Source organism: Paralichthys olivaceus, chromosome 22, assembly GCF_024713975.1.
Source record: "Paralichthys olivaceus isolate ysfri-2021 chromosome 22, ASM2471397v2, whole genome shotgun sequence".
Lineage (NCBI taxonomy): Eukaryota > Metazoa > Chordata > Actinopteri > Pleuronectiformes > Paralichthyidae > Paralichthys > Paralichthys olivaceus.
Genome location: NC_091114.1, coordinates 2944516 through 2965616, shown reverse-complemented (window position 1 = coordinate 2965616; position 21101 = coordinate 2944516). Strand labels below are relative to the sequence as shown.

The 21101-nt window shown below is 40.1% G+C and overlaps 1 protein-coding gene across 1 annotated transcript in view; it reads right to left on the bottom strand.

The window, feature by feature from the left end:
- Positions 1–21101, bottom strand: part of adam19a (ADAM metallopeptidase domain 19a) — a 195635-nt gene that overhangs the window by 78284 nt on the left and 96250 nt on the right. The window contains exon 4 of the mRNA XM_020100203.2: positions 1033–1114. Coding sequence (XP_019955762.1) covers positions 1033–1114 — 82 coding nt within the window. The remainder of the gene's footprint in view (positions 1–1032; positions 1115–21101) is intronic.

Below are 21101 nucleotides of genomic sequence, written 5' to 3'. Positions count from 1 at the left end.
CAATATATCTGAGTGCAAGCACACAGTTTGAGCAGGAGCACAGCAAATTTAAGTGCAAAGAGGAGCTATTTTAGTGCAAGGGCAGGGTTTTGATAAAAAGCAATGCACATTCTGAACATAAATTCAACAAGTCATGCGCTTGAACTGAAAGACCACGCTCTTGATTAAAGATAGGAACAAAACTCCATAACTGTGAGACTTCATAGAGACAAGAGAGGACACGAGAGCCTCAGCAGCTCCTGAACATCAGCTGACACAGAGCCGCAGCGGTGGTGAGGAGGTGCAGGACGAGCCTCACTACCAATAACACAAGGTGCAGTGTGCGTCCACACACAATTCACTACTGACACAACCTGACACTCAAGTCACTGAGTCGAAGAGGAAAACCATCGTTTTTCAGATTAAAGCTGAAGATGAACTGAGGCCTGATGAAGGTTGGCAACAAAATGAAGTCAAAATAAATGAGTTAGCATCAGATGGAGTCCAGCTTGTTTGGTGTGGACCTGCCCAGGACCTCCACAGTCACTGTATAGAAAGCCATCCTCTGGATAATTTCAGAAAATGATCTGGAGTTCAGTGCATGTCTGAAATCGGCTTAATTGAATAAAAGAGTAGAAGCTCAATGATAAAGGATGTTGTGTCTTTTGTTGAAGTTGATTATTAAAGATGGACTTTTCATTGAAGATTAATTCAATAAAACTATTTATGTTTTTTTTTTAAATTAATTCTTTTTTTAGCATTTCTTAATTAGATGAAATGGACAGGATTTAAAGGGAACTCCTGCTTATTCATGCATTCCACCAGCAAATCACATGCGAGCAGTGTAATGCATAACATTCTGCAGCTACAGGCCAGACGACCAAGCAAATGTTCACAATACGGCAGTGACTCAGTGAATTTGATCATCACAGGACTGTTGGTGCCAGACAGGCTGGTCTGGTTTGAAGAACAGTGCTGTTAAGCAGCAGTGGAAAAAGACAAGGAGAAGAGATAAAACTCCCGACACACGTCCACCTGTTGCTTTATACTTACAGTGTAATTGCGATTGGTCACAGTCACTGGCTGCCCATCGTCTGTGTAGTAGGTCTCTGTGAAGTCTGGACCTAAAAGCTCACTGGGAAAGAAAAAGACAAGAGAGGAGAAAAAGGTGGTGTGTGAGATAAGATTTAACTTTAATGATCTCAATGGAATTTAGGGTCTTAGCAGCAGCAGCAGGACAGAACAAAGAAAATTACAGTCTCAGGCCATGATCACACAGAACACTTTTCATCTATTTCCAATTGTTTTTTTTATTGACAAATCATTTCATACACTGCTTTTACACTCGGGGCATCTTTCGTTCGTGCCCAGCAGGGTGACAGCACCAGCACCAGAACAGCATGAAGAAAAAAGGGGGCGACATTTAGCAGCAAATGTTCCTGCTCAACCTCGTTTCGTCATCAGATCATATCATGGTGTAACTAGAGTGCATACCTCCGCTAGGCCAAGTGCTTATTTTCAATCAAGCTGCACCAAATTGCACACAGTTACAGTAATCAGTTCCAAAAATATGCCTGATTGTTGGGTGAAAACATAACCTCCCTGGCGAAAGTAATAAACAGAGTCAGGGTGGGAGTGGCTTGACATAATGGAAGAGCTGTGTATTGACAAGAATCTGGAAATACTAATACAGGGTTTCTGATTCAATCACAGAATAAATATAAAATGGACGTATGGTTCAGAAAGTCCATTTCGTTAGGAGATGATGAGAAAATGACTCTTCTTCTAACTTGATTTATAACGTCAATAAACATGTTCCTAAGGAGTTTATAGTCTCTGGCTGCAAGTCTTCTTTATCACAGAATGATGTTCAGTTTGTAAATGATGGTCCCATTTAAAGTATCATAGACCATAAAGCACAGTATGCATTGAGCCATCGATACCCTATGATTGATAGCTACTACCGTCCAATGGGTGGAGGTGGCAGGTGTTGGTGGGCGTGCACTTATAAAAATCTAAAATGGCACGTTGAACAAGGCTTTGAAAACTTCAGTTCATAAACCATGGTGGGTTGACATTGACATTACTGTCATACTGTAAGCAACAATATATATAATCCATTTTATATTGAAAAAACATAATATAAAAAGCATACCATCGTATGCATAAATGCATTGCTACATTGGAGTGGAAGAGTCAAAGGGCTGGAGATAGATTACAACACTTCTGTCAAGCAGCCAGGGCACAAAATGGACCCTTCCCCACTATACACATTTTAAAGCCTGTGTTATAAACAGGAGAGTGGGAATTTATGTCGAAGGGAGACCCTCATGAAAACATGCTCCTGTTTACATCATGGACATGTAGAGGTCATGCATTTTTAGAAGCTTGCCCCGTATCAGGGATTAAAATCCACTATCATGGTGTTTGCAATATGAAATAGCTGGAATACTCCCAAGATATTGTTGAATTGCTCCCTAAAAAGGTACTTTAGATCATCGGCCTCCAATATCAAGTATTATTCTTAGATTAATTTTACAGTCTCTTGCTGGCAGCCATGTTGAGTGGGTTATCAGTGAAAAGAGGTGAATCTAAACAGGATGCTGGCTGAATCTTTGAAATGGAAACATAAACTAAAGAAACACAAACATGAGTAAGACTCCCTCCAGGTTTTACCTCCCATGCTCTATGTGCATGTTGAATTTAACTGATGGATTACATGACTGAGAAAATCAACAACCACATGCAATCTCCATAAATAAATGTCAGCGACCTCCTCATTACCATGCAGGCTCAGCATAGTGACAGTAAACGCCTGTGATGTGTGATACCTCAGTCTCATACTACGCTTGCCTAATGAATTCCGGCTTTGAAGAAAGTGCAAAGTCAGACAAAGGCTGAAAAATATTGCTTCTTTCTTTGCTAGCTGACGTCCCCCCGTATCATTTTCAGACATTGCCAAGCTTGATTGCAAAAAGCATAATCTCCCTGAAATTAAATGTTGGATCAGCAGGAGTGGAGACTTTCATGTTGATGGAGTTGGGCGTTGATAACAGAGGAACAGAGGGAAAATATCAAATGCATTCATTTCGATTGTATCAAATTGAATCTACTGTATCTGTGAGGTACTCATCTCATGCAACTTTTTATCTCGTGCAGCTGAATTTGTCTTTATCCACACTTTTTTTTTTTTGCTGCTCTGCTGAAAGAGAGCTGACACTGCTAAAGATAAAGAGAAGAGATTATTGTTTGACGTCTACTAAAGGTCACTGACAAACAGAAATGCATTGGCTCCATTTTAGCCTGCAGGAGAAAAAAGTGACATGTGTCATGTCTGTGAATGAAAGGGATGGCTGTCAAATGCCAAGACGTCTCTAGACAAACGCCTCACAGTGTAACAGATGTAGTGATCAGTAGCAAGAAGATGTCTGGCCTCATTCAGCCTCTGTGTGTGGCTGAATTACTGACCGGGCAGCAGAAACACACAAGCAGCAGATCCCTGAGCACAAATGGAAATATGGAAGACGGACTTGAAAAGATGAGCCGAATCTCCATTTGGTCCCGGGGGCCCTATTGTATTATTCATTGAAGGAATCGTAATGGAACATAATCCAGCTTTCTCACCCCTTTTACTCAAGACAATTTGCTCTGCTGTATAAAAAGACTGTCTTACGTGGCACTCCTCTAAAGTTAATTCGATTGAAGCTGGTCCACAGAAAGAAGTGTGTGAAATTCAACTCCATCTTATTAGGGGCAGTATTTACACAGCATTTTCATCTGAGGGAGAAAGCTGATTGCTTTTCATGGCAAGTCACTGTCTTTCAAGCTGTCATGATGGGGGAGAAACAAAGATCACAGTCTAATGTCTCCTATTGCTGAATCAAAAACCTGGCAAAGAGTGAGATTACCGCCTCTGCAAAAACCTTGAATCTTAGCAAACCCCTTGGTAAAGTTAGCATATGCAATGCAAACCCCCGCCCCTCGTGTGCCCTTGGACGAGAGTGTGTGCGGTTTTTCCGTGTGTATGTGAGAACGTGACCACGCCTCCGAGGAGGATATCAGAGGACATTTAGACTTCAACCATAGTGTAAATAACGTCATTTTTGGGTGAACTATCCCTTTAAGGGCCAACATTGAAAGTCCACTAGAAGTCCTTTTTCCCCAATAAAAGCCTGAAGTTGTTATTCTAAGACTTAGGAGTCTGTCATTGTCCCACTCAACGAGGTGTCTCACTGGGATGTTGCAGGAGGACAGGAAATGTGAGTGAGTGTGAGAGTTGGAAGTTTGGATTTTACTGATGGAAACCATTATGGCTGATACTTTCACTGATATAGGCAATGTCAATTAAGCAATTGACTTCAGTGGACGTCCCCTACTTGTAGCATATGGACGAAGATCGAAGGGATAACTATGTGCTGCATGGTGGAGAGTGAGATGTCTTGTTTATCCAGAAAGGATCAGAAGGATCCAGAATGACAGTAAAAGCCTTTTATGGATGAAAAAAAAACACCTTTAGTGGACTGAGGCTATTTATTGGACTAATTCCAAATATTTGTCAGCGTCATTCATTTACACACACACAGACATTTCTAAACATAGAGCCCCGATTAAAAAAACCCCCACAGAAATTCCTCTTTAAGTAAATTAGAAAACTAATTGTTGTGATTGATTCAGGGGGAATACTGATTCGCTCAGTAATGCTTAGAGACACTTTGATTACCATTGTTTATTTCCAAGAGAACACTTTGATTTCCATTGATTCTAAATCAGCTCTGATGATGATCAAGATAAGATGCTACCTGAAATGCTGCTTAGGAAAAAAACTTTCTGTTGTTTTTTTAATATGGCCAGTCAGAACTGTGTGATGACGGTGGTTGACTTCTTACTGAGACACATCCCCCAGGGAATTTATCTTGAACAATTGACTTGCTCCGGAGCTGACCTGAAAACCTGGATTCATTTATCGAGTTTATAATCACCACTTTGGAACCTCTTAGTGGGATGGTGGCTTTTAGGCTCAGTGAATCAATAATATAATATAATAAAGCTGAATATTACTTCATAATACAGACCTCTGGAACTTTAAGATGTCTAAAATCTAATATCACCGTATTTCACATAATGACTTTGCATAAATTTGAATACAATGTCATCATGATCGTTTGAAATGACCAAAGGTATGAGATAAGGTTGTAAGAAATCGCCTTCCTTTAATATTTACTCTGTGACTTGATGCTTTATTGGAGCAGCGGGTGGACCAGACAACCACACCAGGGTTGTGAGTGATCATTCAGCCAAGGCTCACTCAAGGTGACTTTGTGAGCATTCAGATGTGCACGGTGTCGTAACACCAGCTAATGCCCTTTTTTTTCCCTCACCCAGTTTAATAAAAATGTCTTTTATTCTTTTATCTATTATTTAACCATCAGATGGAGCCTCCCTCTTAAATGTGTTGTCAGGGAGAGGTCCCAGCACTGTTAGACAAGTTCTTTGTTTGAACCATATTGAGGCTTCAATCAGAATAAAAGGAGGAGGATACCGCTGCAGTGCTGATAAAGGCTGTTTGTCAGTTTTAGGAAGAAGTGGTGTATGAAGGCCTCGGTACTGAGAGATGTTCTGCTGCTTCTTGGCAGCTGCTATTCCAGATTACATTCTTAACCAGGTCCGCATGTGTCAGTGTCCGTGAGGGAGCATTTCTCTTCCGACCCTCCCTATGATGTCTCCGCTGCTTTGATTGGTCACTTTTAACATCTACAGTCTCCCACCTGACGATACTGATAGTTGTTGATATATTTGTGCATGTCAACAACTATCATTTGACTATTTTTGGATATTCAAACTTTCATTATCACATTTTGGTTCTGGAATTTCTCATGATAAAAGGATGACAAGTAACAACTGAATTCTAAATATTTACGATGGGAATAATAACCAGTAATAATTTTCATTAAATAATAAATTATTTAATAGCAGCTATCTGATACTGAACATACATGAGCAGAAGAATGGTAAATGGTCTGTATTGATACAGCACTTTTCTAGTCTTGATAACCACTCAAAGCTCTTCACAGTACAGTTTTGCCATCCACCTCTTCACACACTTGCTCATACAGTTCATCGATGTGCAGCACTTTCTCTACTGCACATCATTCATACACTGCTGGCACAGGGGCCATTTGGGGTTTATTATCTTGCCCAGGGACACTGGGCGGAGTGGGGGAGACGGGGATTGAACCGCAAACCTTCTGGTCTGGCTACTGAGCCTGAGCAGCCCCTGGAACACAAGAGCGATGTTGCTGTTCTTTGGACAAGTATCAGATGCAGGGTTTTGAGATTAATTTACGTGGTACAGTGTATTTGCTGTTGTAAAAATGTTCTTCAGCGGAAATTAGTAATATAAAAACTGATACTGACAAAACTGAAACGCAAATGATATTAACAGTGCTTATTTTGGGGCTGGAAAATAGACCAGTGCTCAGGTCCACACAGTAGTGCCATATCGCTTGAATGAACAGAACACATGCAATAGTGCTTTATAAGAAGAATTACTTTTATATAGCTTATGTAAAATTAAGTGACTGTGCCCCAGGAAATGTGATGACGTGATTTGACTCTAACGTAAGTTTTTCTTTGTTTTCTCTTTTAGATTCAAACCCTCTGTAGGGGCGGGCACGGGCAGACGCTGCAACATGCTGCGTTCAGCTCTGTTGTCTACCATGAATGCTCACAAAAACAAAAAAAAAGTCAGTGGAACAACTCATCAGCAGCCTTGATACTGAATAATTACACAAACACAGCCAGCTTTTTTCTTTCCCTCAGAGCATCAACTGCAAAGCTACACAGTGTAGCTGGGGTTAAAGCGCTGCTACTTCCAAGAATAAAAGTAATGTGCTCTTTTCGATGCAGAAGGAAAACAGACAGGCAGCCTGGCTTTGGTGTGTCGATATAATTTGCTCTAACGAGCAGGCAGAGAGGATACGCAGCTGGACACAGTGTGTGTATGCTTGGACGTGGAGGTCCTGTGTTTATACCCATGATCTTTTATCTTTTTGGCTTCTGGTTGGAAGCTATAGGAGAAAGTACAAGGGGAGGGGAGGGAGAGAGTTATTATTTGTGGAAAGAGCGATGCAACTGTCAGTGGTAAGTGAAAAAGCATGAAATGTGTCGTCTCAGATTAAATGCTACAAAGATGCTGCCGCACAAATCCCTGACATGGAGATCAGATGTTGGAAATACTGCTTTCAAACAAAAAGAACAACTATAAACCCCTGTATCTTGATTGTTGACTTATGCTTATATTCATTCAGTCCAAAAAGTGTCATAAAATACAACATAAACACCTTCAATAATTCTTTAGAACCAATTTTGCAATATAGCAGTCCCAAACCTAAAGGCCTGCAGTTAACGGTGACTAAACAGAGAGGAGCAGGTGACCTATGTATATTAGAAGATGGAACCAACAAACGCTTAAAAAAGAGACTTAAAGTGTGAGAATATAATAACTAAAAACACATCTTTCCTCGTATTAAGCAACAATAATGTAAACCCTTTCTCAAGTCCATAAACTCAGGTTCTGCTGCTACAGCCTTGGTCGGTCTGGTACGACCAGTAGCATCAGATAACTAGTGTTGGCTAAATTAAGATAGATGCTGGTCTGTAATTGATATTACTACGACATTGTCTCACAGGCATTTGATGATGTTATAGTTTTCACAATTTCCACCATCACCATGTAGAACATTACCACTACCTAAATAATTATTCCGGCCAAGAGTGGAACCAGATCTGCTTCTCAAAGCTTTAGCGTAGAATTCACCCATTTGACTATTTTGTTGCCCCTAGTTGTCGACAGAGTTGTAACAGGTTAGGTGAGAGGTTTATATAAACTTGTATCTGACTATCGGTGCACTAGCTGTGTGATATGTGTCCCCTTAGGTCTGCAATAGGCTTGCGGGTATACATTTTGATACTGGAGTATAAAACATTGGACTGCAGCTGGGTACCACTTATCAATACTTGGTAATTGATAATTTTCAAAAACAATGTATTAACTGATAATGTGAAAACAATGTGAAAAGGTCATTCACTGTGATGAACCAACAGTGAATTATCAGCTGCATCTGCAAGTCCCCTCAGCTTTAATGAGCTTTATAATGAGTTTCAGCTCATTTCTTATCAGTGTGTACCACAACTGACATTCATAGGGTGGATGCAGTCAGGACTCCGGATGAATGATAATGTTGCTCAAGGATCTGGACTTTGGACAACTTAGAAAGTGATGATATGTTACCGCTGTGTTCACAACTTGCTTCTGCTGCATTCAAGTGCACAAATAATCTGTTACTGCAAAGATAAGAAGGTAGTGTCCTACAGTGAAGTAGCATCAAGTAAGAATGGTCATTTCAATAATGAATTCAAAACTAATAATGACCGGATCACACTGAGCCCCGAGTGCAACAAAAACAATTCCCTCATTATAGGGAAGACAACACGAGCAATTCATGATAGACCATTTGAAAACCATTTTTGGAAATGTATCGTCTTTGGGTGGTGCCAGACCAATCTTAATCCACCACTGGTTTCCACAGCAATATGAAGTTTGTTGCTCACTGTCGCTTTGATGACACAGGTTACATTAGTTAAGACACAAAAGTTGGTTTTGAATCCCTGTGAATGTACCTGAAGTTGTTAAAGTAATCAGATGTGAAACTGGTGCCCATTGGGTCTGTGTCTGATCAGGTTATAGTAAGTTCTTGTTTTAAATACAAAATGTGAGATAATCGGTTTCAGTATTGGTCATGTACCGGCCATGAGAAGCAGGTAACTATCAGTTATCAGTATTAGCTGAAACAATACACACTTATTGATAAAATCCCCTGTATACCTGTCCGTCTTTAGCAATGAAGCAATAATTGTCAACACATGGTAATTATGGCTAAAAGTGCCAAAATATTTTTTTTCTTCAGCACTGTGACTGTTTACTTGACATGCTCTCTGACAAAACAGGATGGGTGGAATACCACAAATCCAGCGGAAGAGAGACCCAAATGTCAACAGTCAACAACACACAGACCTCACCTTTGTCTGTCTCCAAATCTGATAAACAGGCCTCTGCCATCAGCAGACTTCATGAGCAAACACAGCTAAATGCAACCAGTGTGTTGTGTTGTAGCAGTCAAAATAAACACATGACTAAAATATTCTGAATAGACTATTCTGAAAAGACTGGAATATATTCTGCTGTCTGAAGAGGTTTTACTCAGCAGGCAGGCCTACGGGCTGCTGGGACTCATAGCAAGACAGGGAATACCAGAGTCAGTGAATGGCTCCATTGAAGCAGCGCTCATCATTATTGTCCTGAACCAGCTGGATGGAACTATCACCAGCTGAATATTAAATACAGTAAATGCATGGGGTGTAGTTGCTCTCAAATTAAGCTTTCTGGAGGGTTTCTAACAACAGTGTCACGCTTTAGAGCTATAAAAGTTGCTGCTGTAGCCTGGCTGCAGCCTGAAAGCTTTCTTTGTTCAGGGGAGAATATGTGCTTTTTGCCTCCCGCAGCCAGAAACCAGAGGGACAGACCTTCTTGCTTCCTTATCTGTGTGGTTGCACACTGCAGCTCTTTATACCTCCATAGAGAATGGATTTTAAAGGATCAAGATGGAGGACGTGTCTTTGATAGTATCCATGGTGATATCCCCTGGATCAGGGTATATTTTCCGGTTCAGTGACAAAAGAACGTGAAGTACGTGAACATTCACAGCTGACAACAGAGATCACTGTCTCCATGGAGCATCAATTATCACTGCAGGTGAAACCTTGTGTTTCTACATTGGCCACTTTTCGGGAACTGAGCGTAGCTGTGTATTCAGCTTCATGATAAAGGTTTTCTAGTTTTATTCATATTATGTAGGTTTTTGAGTCCTTAAGCTAAACATGGCAAATCTGCAACTGAGGAGACAACATGACAAAGTATCATTACCGGTTCCCTCACACTTCACACATAAAGGAATATTGCTACATTTATAGTTTGGAGTCTGTCACCTGCAAAAAGTTGTGCATGAATCTGCAAAAAGATGTTTGAAGTATTTATCAAGAGGGGTATAATGCTATGTAAAAGAGATATAGAATAAATTTGAAATCTGTATGCAATAATGCATCACTAGTCATATACTAGTGATGCATTATTTTCTGTAGCGAAATTCTTTAATCATGTTTTTAAGCAGTTCTCTTAAAATTCACAAGTACCTCTACCTCTCTAGGAAATACAATAGAAAATATTTCGGCATAGGAGTTTTTTAGCTTCTAAATGGGCCTGAACCATCCTAACAGAACATTTTGGTTAAACCTTACCCTGACCTAAATTAAAAAGAAATCTCATTTGTCAGCACAATAAACCCAAAAACTACAGCCTTCCAAAATACCCACGCTGATTCAACAAAACAACGACATTTAACAATTCACACACATTCACTGCACAAGAGAAAGAACAGAACCTTAAAAAACATGTGTGCTGCCCACTAAGAGGACTGAAGGCACCCAGTGGTGTGCTGTTGGGAGGGTTCAACTTTATTATCTAACAGTCAAGTGACAAGAAGGCTTCTGTACTACAAAGCAGGATTTTTGGGTTATCGAGGTTAAACATTGAGTTTATTAAGCGGGTTCACTTCTTATGGACGCAAATCACCGCTAACCTGCTCCAGTGCAGGTGAAGGTCGAGATAACAGGTCTAAATCTGTTACCAGCCAAATAACTGACCAATCAGATCACTGGAAAACCAGAGTCATTCATCTACAGGTTCCTGACGGGGACAAAAGAGTTAACAGTAACCTGAAAAATATTAAATGTCAGCAATTATTTTTATATATGAGTGTGATGGTCTTAAAACAGCTTCAAACTAACGAAGAGAAAGTTTATCGCAATATATAAACACATCACAAATACTGTAGGTTCATTTTAATTCACCAAAGATGCTTTGATTTATATTCTATCACTGCAGCTCAGAACAACATGAGGAATATAAATTGAAGCCTCTGATGTCTTTTAATAAAAAATAAAAAAAAGATTCCACACACTGTTCAGTATTTCCATGAGTATGATGAACATTTGGGCTGAGTTCATCATCTACTTCTGTGCTCTCTGCTTAGGCAGAAGAAGCACTGACATACAGTAACTTCACCTTTTTTATCAGCAACACATGTTCATAATCGTTTGCTCTCTCTCCTCCCTGTTTCACAAATTCCATATGTACGAGGTAACTCTATAAGACACCCCATGTGGAGACAGATGCAATAGAGAACCAGCTTTGTCGTACAGGCTTTCAGCATGTCCAGTGTCAGGATAAATGAAGCGAAATATAAAAGAGGTATTCTGAGTATGTTGAACTCACTTCATAGTACAAGCCCCAAGTGACCCAGTCGCACCCTCCATGTTTTCTACTCTAAAGTTTAAGCACTGAGTCATTGTCATTGTTGTACATATGAGGAACAAGGACTACAGCGAAAGAGAAACATTTTTTCGAAAACATGTCGCTAGGAAACTGAAATACACGGTCATGTAACACTGATCAACAAACCAATCAATGAGCTGTGGAAGTTTTGTTGATCGAAAACAAGGCCACACATGAAAAGACCAGGAGAATATCCACCTTGTGGTTGCATTTCTCTGCCAGCCAGTTCATTCAACGGCCGAGCTGATAGAAAACAGTCATCAATGCTTGAAATGTGGATGCAGCCGCAAATAAGAAGCAAATTCTGAAATTAAGTGTGATAACATGTCAAACTGATATATATCAGTCCCCTAAATGTGCCTAATATGTGTTCATTAAGATCCAGACATTATTGCCTATTTTTTCAAGCATGGCAAGAGGTTATCCCCTGCTTTATGCTAAGCTAGGCCCACCAAAGCCTTACCTGAGATCCCTCCTTAACACAAAGACATGAGATTGATATTAATCTTCTCATCTCGCTCACAGCAAGAAAGCAAATATGCAACATTTCCCAAAACTGTATTTTTCTTACACTGGTGCACATACTCTCAAAAGGCCAGATTAAGGTAGAAGTTTGCCACTTTGGCATGTGTCCCCTTATCTACTTGGCAATTGTAGATAGAGTAAAATAATGTTAGCCTGCAGTTAAAGGTCCGCGGTAGTTTTAGACTAGGATTTCTCCCCAACCTTCCAGTTACCAATCCACCATTGTAAACACCGACTGTCGAAAGATTCCATCAACCTAAACATAACTACCATAAGCTGCTTTTTAAAATAAAGTGAGTAAAGTAATTTTCATTATATTCCTCTTGAAGAACACATTTCAAGGCAGAAAGAATCATCAGAGAAGTCTTAAACAGGAACTGATGTTGCCAGTCAACCATGAAATCATGCTGCAGAGGCACAAAGGAAGTGAGAACTGAACTCTGATGGGTGTTGTTCCTTCGTCTTGTCACACACTGATTTCGGTTGCCGCTGAGATGCTGTTGTTTGTTTGAATCTGCCCTGATGCTGCAGGAAGTGTCAATGCACACACCTGCATGCGTTAGAACAACATCTTTAGTATCTGTGCTTCAGAGGGGTTTGTTGCCCCGGGAGTGATGCCTCACTTCTCCGAAACACAGCAGCTGTGCACGTCTGGTAAAGGTGTGACAGGATGAGGTTCACCACAAACACTGTGACACGGCGTCAGGTGTGAATAGGCTTCGACAGATCATCTTTTTTTTTTAAAGCAAATATAGAAAATCACCTCTCACAGCTTTGTGTATAAGTCACTAAGCAACCAGTCTGTGCAAAACTGAGGGCGAGAGTATAGACATAATCAAAAGATACAAGATTATCTTTCCTGGCCTTGCAGCAACAGACTTAATAATGGACCTTTTATGTGAGTTTTAGTTACCTATAAAATCTATCACATTAATTACTGGCTTTATTTCTGCAGACACAGCACGGTGTGGAGAGCAGTGCAGGTTTTAGAGCACACACCTCTATGAACAAACAATATGCTGGATTACAAGGAAACTGCACTTGAGTTGGATAGATGACTTAAATGCTAATTCTTTGAGAATAAGATTACCTTCTCTTGTGATGAGGCAGATGGGGTTTTAAGTGAAAATAGTAGAATTTGTGTGTTAATGCTAACCATTGTGTAATGTAATACAACATGTGTGTATTGTTTTTGTTTTTTGATGTAGTTTGTGGCGCTGCAGACCTGTGCTGCATTATACAGAAAGGTGCTTCTGTTCTGCACCCTGCCCTTATTAATATAAATCCGGTAGACAAAATAATAGATGTCAGTATAACACAATACAAATCTCTGTATAGCAAAATACAACCCAACAGCACAACAAATTACAGCCTCCAAAATGATCATACAGATGAATCAAGACCTCTTTAATACAGTTAAAGCACAAAGAACTTCAATGGAGGATTACTTTAAGCAAGGTGTATCTAAACTGTCAATTGAGCGTATATCTTAGACCACTCATTACTGGACTTTTAAGGCTGGCAGTAAAATCAGCAATATATACATATATACAGATGAAGAGTCTGTAGCTTTGACAGCCTGTACTTTGCTAATCTCTCCATGCTAACACGCTCAAAATTAAGATACTAACATGCTGAGGTGTCAGGTGTCATGTTTGGAATCTTACTTTAGTTTGGGAAAATTTTCTAATCAGGATCGAACAAGGAGGGAATATATTTAGCTTTGTAGATAGTAAGTTATGAACCAAAGCATTTTTCTAGAGGAAAAAGTTCAACCACCCAACGTGAAGGGGATATTAACCAAATTTCTTGGACCTCCATCCAACAGTAATCATTCAATTCTGACTAGAAATACCACATACGTCTCATTAGGCTACATGTCCTTCTCTGTTCAAACGTCTATGATAATCCATCCAACAGTTGTTGAGAGATTTCAGTCTGGACCAAAGTCGTTGATCAACCAACCAATTTGGCAGGAAATAACATCAGATATCATTCTGATGAAGGCATAAGGACAGAACATGCGGGGGGATTTAAATTGTGCTGTCATCAACTATTAAGAAAGGACCAAAGGACTGAGTAAACAATGACAATAATGAAGCAAACCTTAGAACAGCTCAAACTGCAGCTAAGAATAAATGTCCTCGTTTCTTTGTGCTTTTCATGTGCAGATATAGTCATGATGGTTGTTCAATTACTATGCAGCTCTGCACGGTCGCAGACTGTATCAGTGACATGGCCAGTACAATAGGGAGCCTGTGGTCCAGATCCAGGCCCGGATCTATAACCAATAAATCAATTTGTAAATATTGGCAAAGAGGCTTTACAGCCTTGGTTTAGCAGCCTGGGAGACATGGACACAATGTGCATGTGTTGTTAAATGTCTCACATGATGCCTCTCAAGTCAAGTCATCATCATTGCAACAAAAGTCAGTGGGAAAAAACCGCCAGGGTGATAAGAGGAGATGTAACAGTTGGGGGAGTGGGTTTCAAGAGCTAAATGGACACATGGAAATAAGGAGGTGTTTAAGCTGTTTGCTGTCTATGAGATGTGTCAAGTGTGAAATAGACAGAAAAAAAGGAAACCTTAAGTCGATTGATCTCAAATGAAGTTTTTTTTCATCTGAACATCTTTGAATACCAAGTAAATACTCCTAGTTTAATGTATTTGAATTTTCCTATAGTGAACTAAACATTAACCATCAACTGCCACAAAACTCTTGCTCTCCTGAAAGCTGATCATTTATCAAACACAAAGAAAAGAGATGGAGCTTGTTGGAGCCAACCATAATTTATTTTTCAAAAGCCAAATTTTGGATTGAAAATAGAACAAAAATATCCCGCGTTGCCTTCAAGGTAACAACTTTGGTTGACACTCTAAGTGTCTGTGAGTCACTGACCTTGTAATAATGGACCACATTCTTCTCAGCAACAAACACAAATCAAGCGGCTGAAGCATGCCTGAGGAGGAGGGAGCAACAGAGGGTGAAGGGCCAGATCTTCTGGAAGAACGTATTCACCCCTCTTTAGCTTTTGCGAGTGATATGCATTTTCTTTCTTTCTATGTTTTAGAAGCGATCCTTTACTTTCCAGTGCATCTGAGGCTTTGCAACTTTAAATCATGATGATGGCTGACTGGATTTTATGGTGTTCTTAGAGCTGCAGATTACAACTTTTCGGGGAGAGGACAGTTTGTCTTTTCCTGCTGTGCCCTTTCTTTGGATCTAAGGGATCCTGGGGAGAGGACAGGTACTGCAAGGTTTTTTTTACACAGCTTAAGACATAATTTCTAAATATTTTTCTCCAAAGTAATTTTGAAGCCCATTAGGTCGAGCCATCAGATAGTACATTATTAAGCCCTGTTCACCCTGCAGCATCTTGTTAAGATTTCTGGCAACACTGACATAGCCATGAAACTCCGACATCTATTTTCATAGGATAATTTAGCTCCAATTTTATGATCCTGGCAGTATATTGTACTGCATTGAAGTTGCACCAAGATGCTGTGGCTGCACAACAACAAACATGTGATCAACTGCAACTGAAAAAAAGACAAAGATAAATATCTACCATTGATGTTATCCTTGTTATCTCTATTTAGAAACTGTTATCTGTTCAGGTTAGAAGACATGCTTCTTATATTGGTCCATTCCCCTCTGCATGCTCAAAAGCTTCAGGACAAAATAAAATCCTCATGATTTCATAAAATCTAAAAATTCTGGCAGACTGTATACTAAGGTCAAATCCATACAACTACATTTTTTTTGTTGCATTCTCTGCTTTACAAAAACCCTTTTTACTGTTCAGTCTGAACCAATGACTGAAAGATGGATGATGCATCTCCACTTCTTCTCACTGCACAAAAACATACCAGAAATACCTCTGTCATATTGCACTGGTGATGTCAGTTTGCACAGCAGTGATCAATGAGTTGAGCCGTGGTATCAAGGTCCCAGTACAATCGACAACCGATGGTGTTTTTAAAATATCTAACTGATTGACACAATCATTTATTTGAAAAATGAAGATTTGAACATTTATGTGATAAAAATGAATTAGATTATAACCTAAATTGCAGCAGGGGGTGATTGAAATATTTTAATTTATCTGAACTGCAGACGACCCATTGACTGACTCATGGACTCGCCTCTTTAGGTTAATGCTTCACAGGAAATGCTGTATGGTAAAGACCAGAAAAAAAGCAGAAATATTAAATTAAGAGTAGTTTTAGATTTGCTTTTGTACAGAGTGAAACACAACACGATGGTGAGTATCTGTTCCGAGGCTGATTTTTTTAAGGGGGTGGAAGTGGCTTAAGATAAGGTTGAGACATTTAACTGTGGGGGGGGGGGGGGGGGGGGGGGGGGGATATTATCATACTGCATCTTCACGGCCATGCAGAAATCAAACAAGAGGAAGAATCTGAAGCTAATCCCACTGACTCAGTTTTAATTTAAAACAGATTAACATATTCTGTTGTTTGGAAAGCCATGTTTTCTTCTGCGTGGAATGAGAACAGCTATTATCCCTGTGTTTTTATTAGTGCTGCCAGTTTTCGATGAGTCCATTCCAAACACCACCAGGCATATCTTTAATTCGGTGGATAATTATCCCTCTCTTTATTCAAGAGCGCAATTTTCAGTCAGATTTTGTAATGCGACCCTACGCTCGCACTCCAGCCACTCCAGCTTCAGCTATTCTCCTCACGCTCACGCCGCTTCTGTGCGCAAGTGAAACATCTGCCTCTGCTCTCCGATTTTTTCTTCTACCCTCTGATTCTTTTGTGGAACAAGCCTGTCAGAATTCCCCAACTGATGTAAACTCAGGTGTAGTGTTGAAAGTGAAGTTGTCCCATCCTTGTTGTGGATGTGTGAACTCACGCCCTCCACGTCTCTATTTCAACAGTTTCTCATCGGTGAGCCGGCATCAGGTCAACGTGGAGCGCCAATAATCGAAGATGTCAAGTTCTTAACATCACGAGAACACTGTGGTTAACAACTATAGAAACAATCTGAGCATGAAATCAATAAGCTCTGCTCTCAAACGGAAAGACTGCATCCTTGAATAAAGACGAAAAGACCCCCACATATTTCCTGGTCACATACTCCAAATGCAACGATTAATCACAACGATTGCACTGAGTTGTCAAACAGTTTGCATGTTCCATACAGAATCCGGACTCACCAGCAGACATCCAGGCAATGTCTAGAATGCACAGTTAATAAATGGGCAAACTGTGAGCTATTCTGCAATCCATCCCACCCTCCATGTTCTCCGTGATTTATTATTCTAGATTAAATGCTCTGGAAATATTTCAAGGGGTTAAATGATACGGAGTTAACTGCCAGACCATTTCAAACCACGTAGCTGAGCATGTACTAACAATGAAATTGATGTTTTCTGTATTTATTCATCGTCCCAGTCCTTTACAGTTTTCTCCAATAAGAGCAGTGTTTGGCACAGCTCTTGTGCTGGAGGAGACACGCCGACAAGGTTGTCTGCATACAGGAGTCATTTATCCCTGCCCCCCTGCAGTGAGCTTAGGTGATGCAGATGACTTCAGAGTTGTTGCTGCCAGCTCATTAATATACAGGAAATGTTGAATAATTGCTCAGAGGACATCCTTGACTTAAACCTCATTAAACCTCAAACCTATACAGTTTGTATTGAATCAACCATTTTCTTTTTATCTTTATACTTTTCCTTTTTATTATAATTAGTTTTTTTTAGCATTTAGGTTTGTTAGGAAAGCTGTAGAAGCAGAAAGTGTTTTATCATTTGCCTTTTGTGCTTATAACATCTTCATCACCATCAGTTTAACCCTAACCCTAGTTCAGCTTAATTATAAACATATATATTTTCTATGTTATATAAGACTTTGCAGTACCTGCATTGAATCTGGTCTGCAGGATGTATGCAAAATATCTTTGCTTCTCAGTAGTTCGTTCACTTGTGTTCTGTCTGTTGAGGACTAATGAGATGAACCACTGTACCCAGTTCTATCCATATGACATTTTGTCATAGTATCTGGACTCAAACAATGTTTGCTCTCCTTGAGTTTTGAGAGCAGGGAGCTGCACAAGTCGTCCAACCCTCAACATCAAAATACATAGATCAATTTTCAGGAAATTCAAGATTTCCCTCGGACAAGGAACTCCTGTTAAGATATCGTATTGTTCTAAAGACAGAATAGGGCATTCACATGACCTGTGGCCATGAGTGCTATAACAGTAATCTGACCAACTCATCTCAGAGTAGACCAGTGCAATATGACTAAAATCTCATATCCTGGCAAAGGTCATTTCTTTTCAAGATTAATTATACATACCCTCAAATTGTAAATTGGTTTTAACGGTGGCCGTTTTATTTTCTGCCATATTCTGTAGCGACTTTGCTTTTTACTTTTTTGGCTCACATCCGTAGACTCTCTCTATACTATTGAACATACTCTAGGTGGTAAAAGAAGTTAGTGGCGTTCTGAGTCCATTGTGGGGATCAGTCTGTCGTAAAATTACAATTTTTTGGGTTAATTCTGATTTTTATAATGTACCCTTGGATGCAGTGGATCAATAAAGGAGTAATGGCATCGTCCACTCCAACTTAATACTGATCTGTTGGCAATTAACTAGGGAATCACCCAAAAATATATATTGGGTACAAGACTTAAACAGTGCTCAATGTTTCACTCTGATTGCACTCGTTACTGTCCCTTTGCTCTGTTGCAAAAACAGCGTATTTATTGGCCAGCTGAAACAACACAACAAGTCTGGGAGCCCGGACAGCTGTTGGTTATGTCTACAAAATGAACTACTGCCAAGAGCTGGCAGTGGAACGAGGAGGGATGGGTGACAGAACGAGAGAGCAAGAGTAGGAGAGAGTGAGAGGGAGGGAAAGAGGGAGGGAGGGGTGAGTAGAAAAAGTGACCCATTGCCCTACAAACAGAAAGACACATGAGGAAACGCATAAAACATGTGCATCCTCCTGTTGCTCACACACTTCCTCAGGAGCGTTTGTTTTGCCATATGTTGTTAATCATGTCTTTGTTCATCTTCCCCCAACCCCCTCCCTGCCTTTTATTTACCCATCAATACTCACCCAGTACACACTAGTCCCAGAATAACCCCTGGTGCGCGCCGTGAACACGCAGGACTCATAATAGTCTCATAAATATAACTAACAGCCTCTTTTGCATAATCATTTCATAATGGATTACGCCGAGACATGTGATACCTACCATGACCTAAATTACATGAGGGCCAACTACAAATTGTGTTTCGTGAAATACAGAAATGAGAAAACTGTTCATGCTCTTATCAAATGAAAACTGGCTCCATGCCTAACGAGACCAAGAGAGAAGAATAGAGAGAGGAAAAGTGGTATAATTGAAGATTCATGCATTTTTGCGATGAGCCTATTGTGCTGAGCCTCAAAGACACAAACACGGGAGGGCTGAGAGAGGACATTCATCACGGCGATGAAGGGCTGAGTGCTGCTGGGAGCAGGAGCGGTCGTGGTAAAACACTATATAGAAATTATAGATGCCAGGTTTCAGGTGCAGTTTCCTGCAGCTTCATCAAAATAGCATAAGCCCTATTATTATTCACTGTAAAGCTAATGCAAATACTTATATTGTAATTACAGCTTTTCCGGGTCTACCTTGGAGATACAGTGAGTTGATGGTGTCTGAAAAAAACTATGCAGCTCTGCCTGGAAGTCAGAGCTCACGTCCCGCTGAGGAGGATTACACACAACAGCACACAACCTAACTCAATCAATGAAACACCCGACTGCTGCTTCACAAGAGGCAAGTGGCAGAGCGGGAAGCTCAATGATTACTCATTCAGCGAATAGGTCTGATGGTTTACTGCATGAAACCAATAGCTGTTGTTTTTTTAAGACGTACATATCAATAATGTTCATATCAACCATGGATCAAATGACTTTGCATAATGTGAGAGCTGTTACTCACACCTAAAAAGCCACAGAGAATTACCGTCAACCAGGCAGTTTCTTTTATTCTTTTATTTTGTGCTCTACAGGATGACATCACTTCTCTGTGCCTTCCACAACCATCACAAATCACGACTGAAATGTATTATGTTTTATGATAACAACTGCTGGAAGCCTTTTCTGTGACTCGCACGCTAACTTCTGGTGAAATGGTGGTAAATGCTACATAATCTGTATTTATATAGAGCTTTTCCAGACTTGATGAGCAATCAAAGTGTTTTACAGTACAGTTCACCCATAAAAGGTCCAGTGTGTAAGATTGAGGTGAAAGGGAACTATTGGCAGAAATTTAATGTAGAATAATCCTCATGATGTTTTCACTAGTTCGTTACATCTAAATTGTATGAATTGTAGTTTTCTTTACCCCAGAAAATACCCTGTATATTTAAATACTTTATATTTACATCGAGGAGACCCTCTCTACAGAGGCCGCCATGTTTTTTAAATTAGTCCAGACTGGACAAACTAAACACCTTTTGAGTTTTTATGAAAACTAAAGCTACCACAGGTTCTTTTGTTTGGAAGTGGAGGGTGAGGTGAGGGGTGTTCAGCTGCAACATGCAATTTCAACATAAGATATCACAAAATTCTACACACTGTACCTTTAACACATTAAGACATTCATATAGTGCAGCACTGTCTCTATGAGAACGGCACAGCTGCCAGGGCAATTTGAGGTTCATTATCTTGCCCAAGGACACTTTGGCATGCAGGAGGGGAGGAATGGGATTGACCTTCTGGTTGGAGGTAGACCCGCTCTAGCCCCTGAGCCACAGCTTGTAAAGACTACAGTGAGAGCATGGGCAGGGTGAACACAGCCAGGCGGGTCGGTTAATGACAGACAGGTACGCCAGCAGCCAATCATTTCATTTGGTCTATCACAGTGCTGTAAGAGCCACATGCAGACATCCTTTTTTCATTGATGGCTCTCAGGATGTATAGAAGATTTCAACAAACCTTTTGCATCAGTACTTTGTCATGGTCAGGGAAACATTTGGAGAACTCTTTCACCGTGGATAACAACAGAGACACGTGTGATCAAAAGAAAAAATGATCTGGTCTGAAGTGGGAATCAAACTAGTGTTGCTCTGTAACACTTAAAAAGACAAATGCCTACTTGGAAAGACAGTCACTTGAT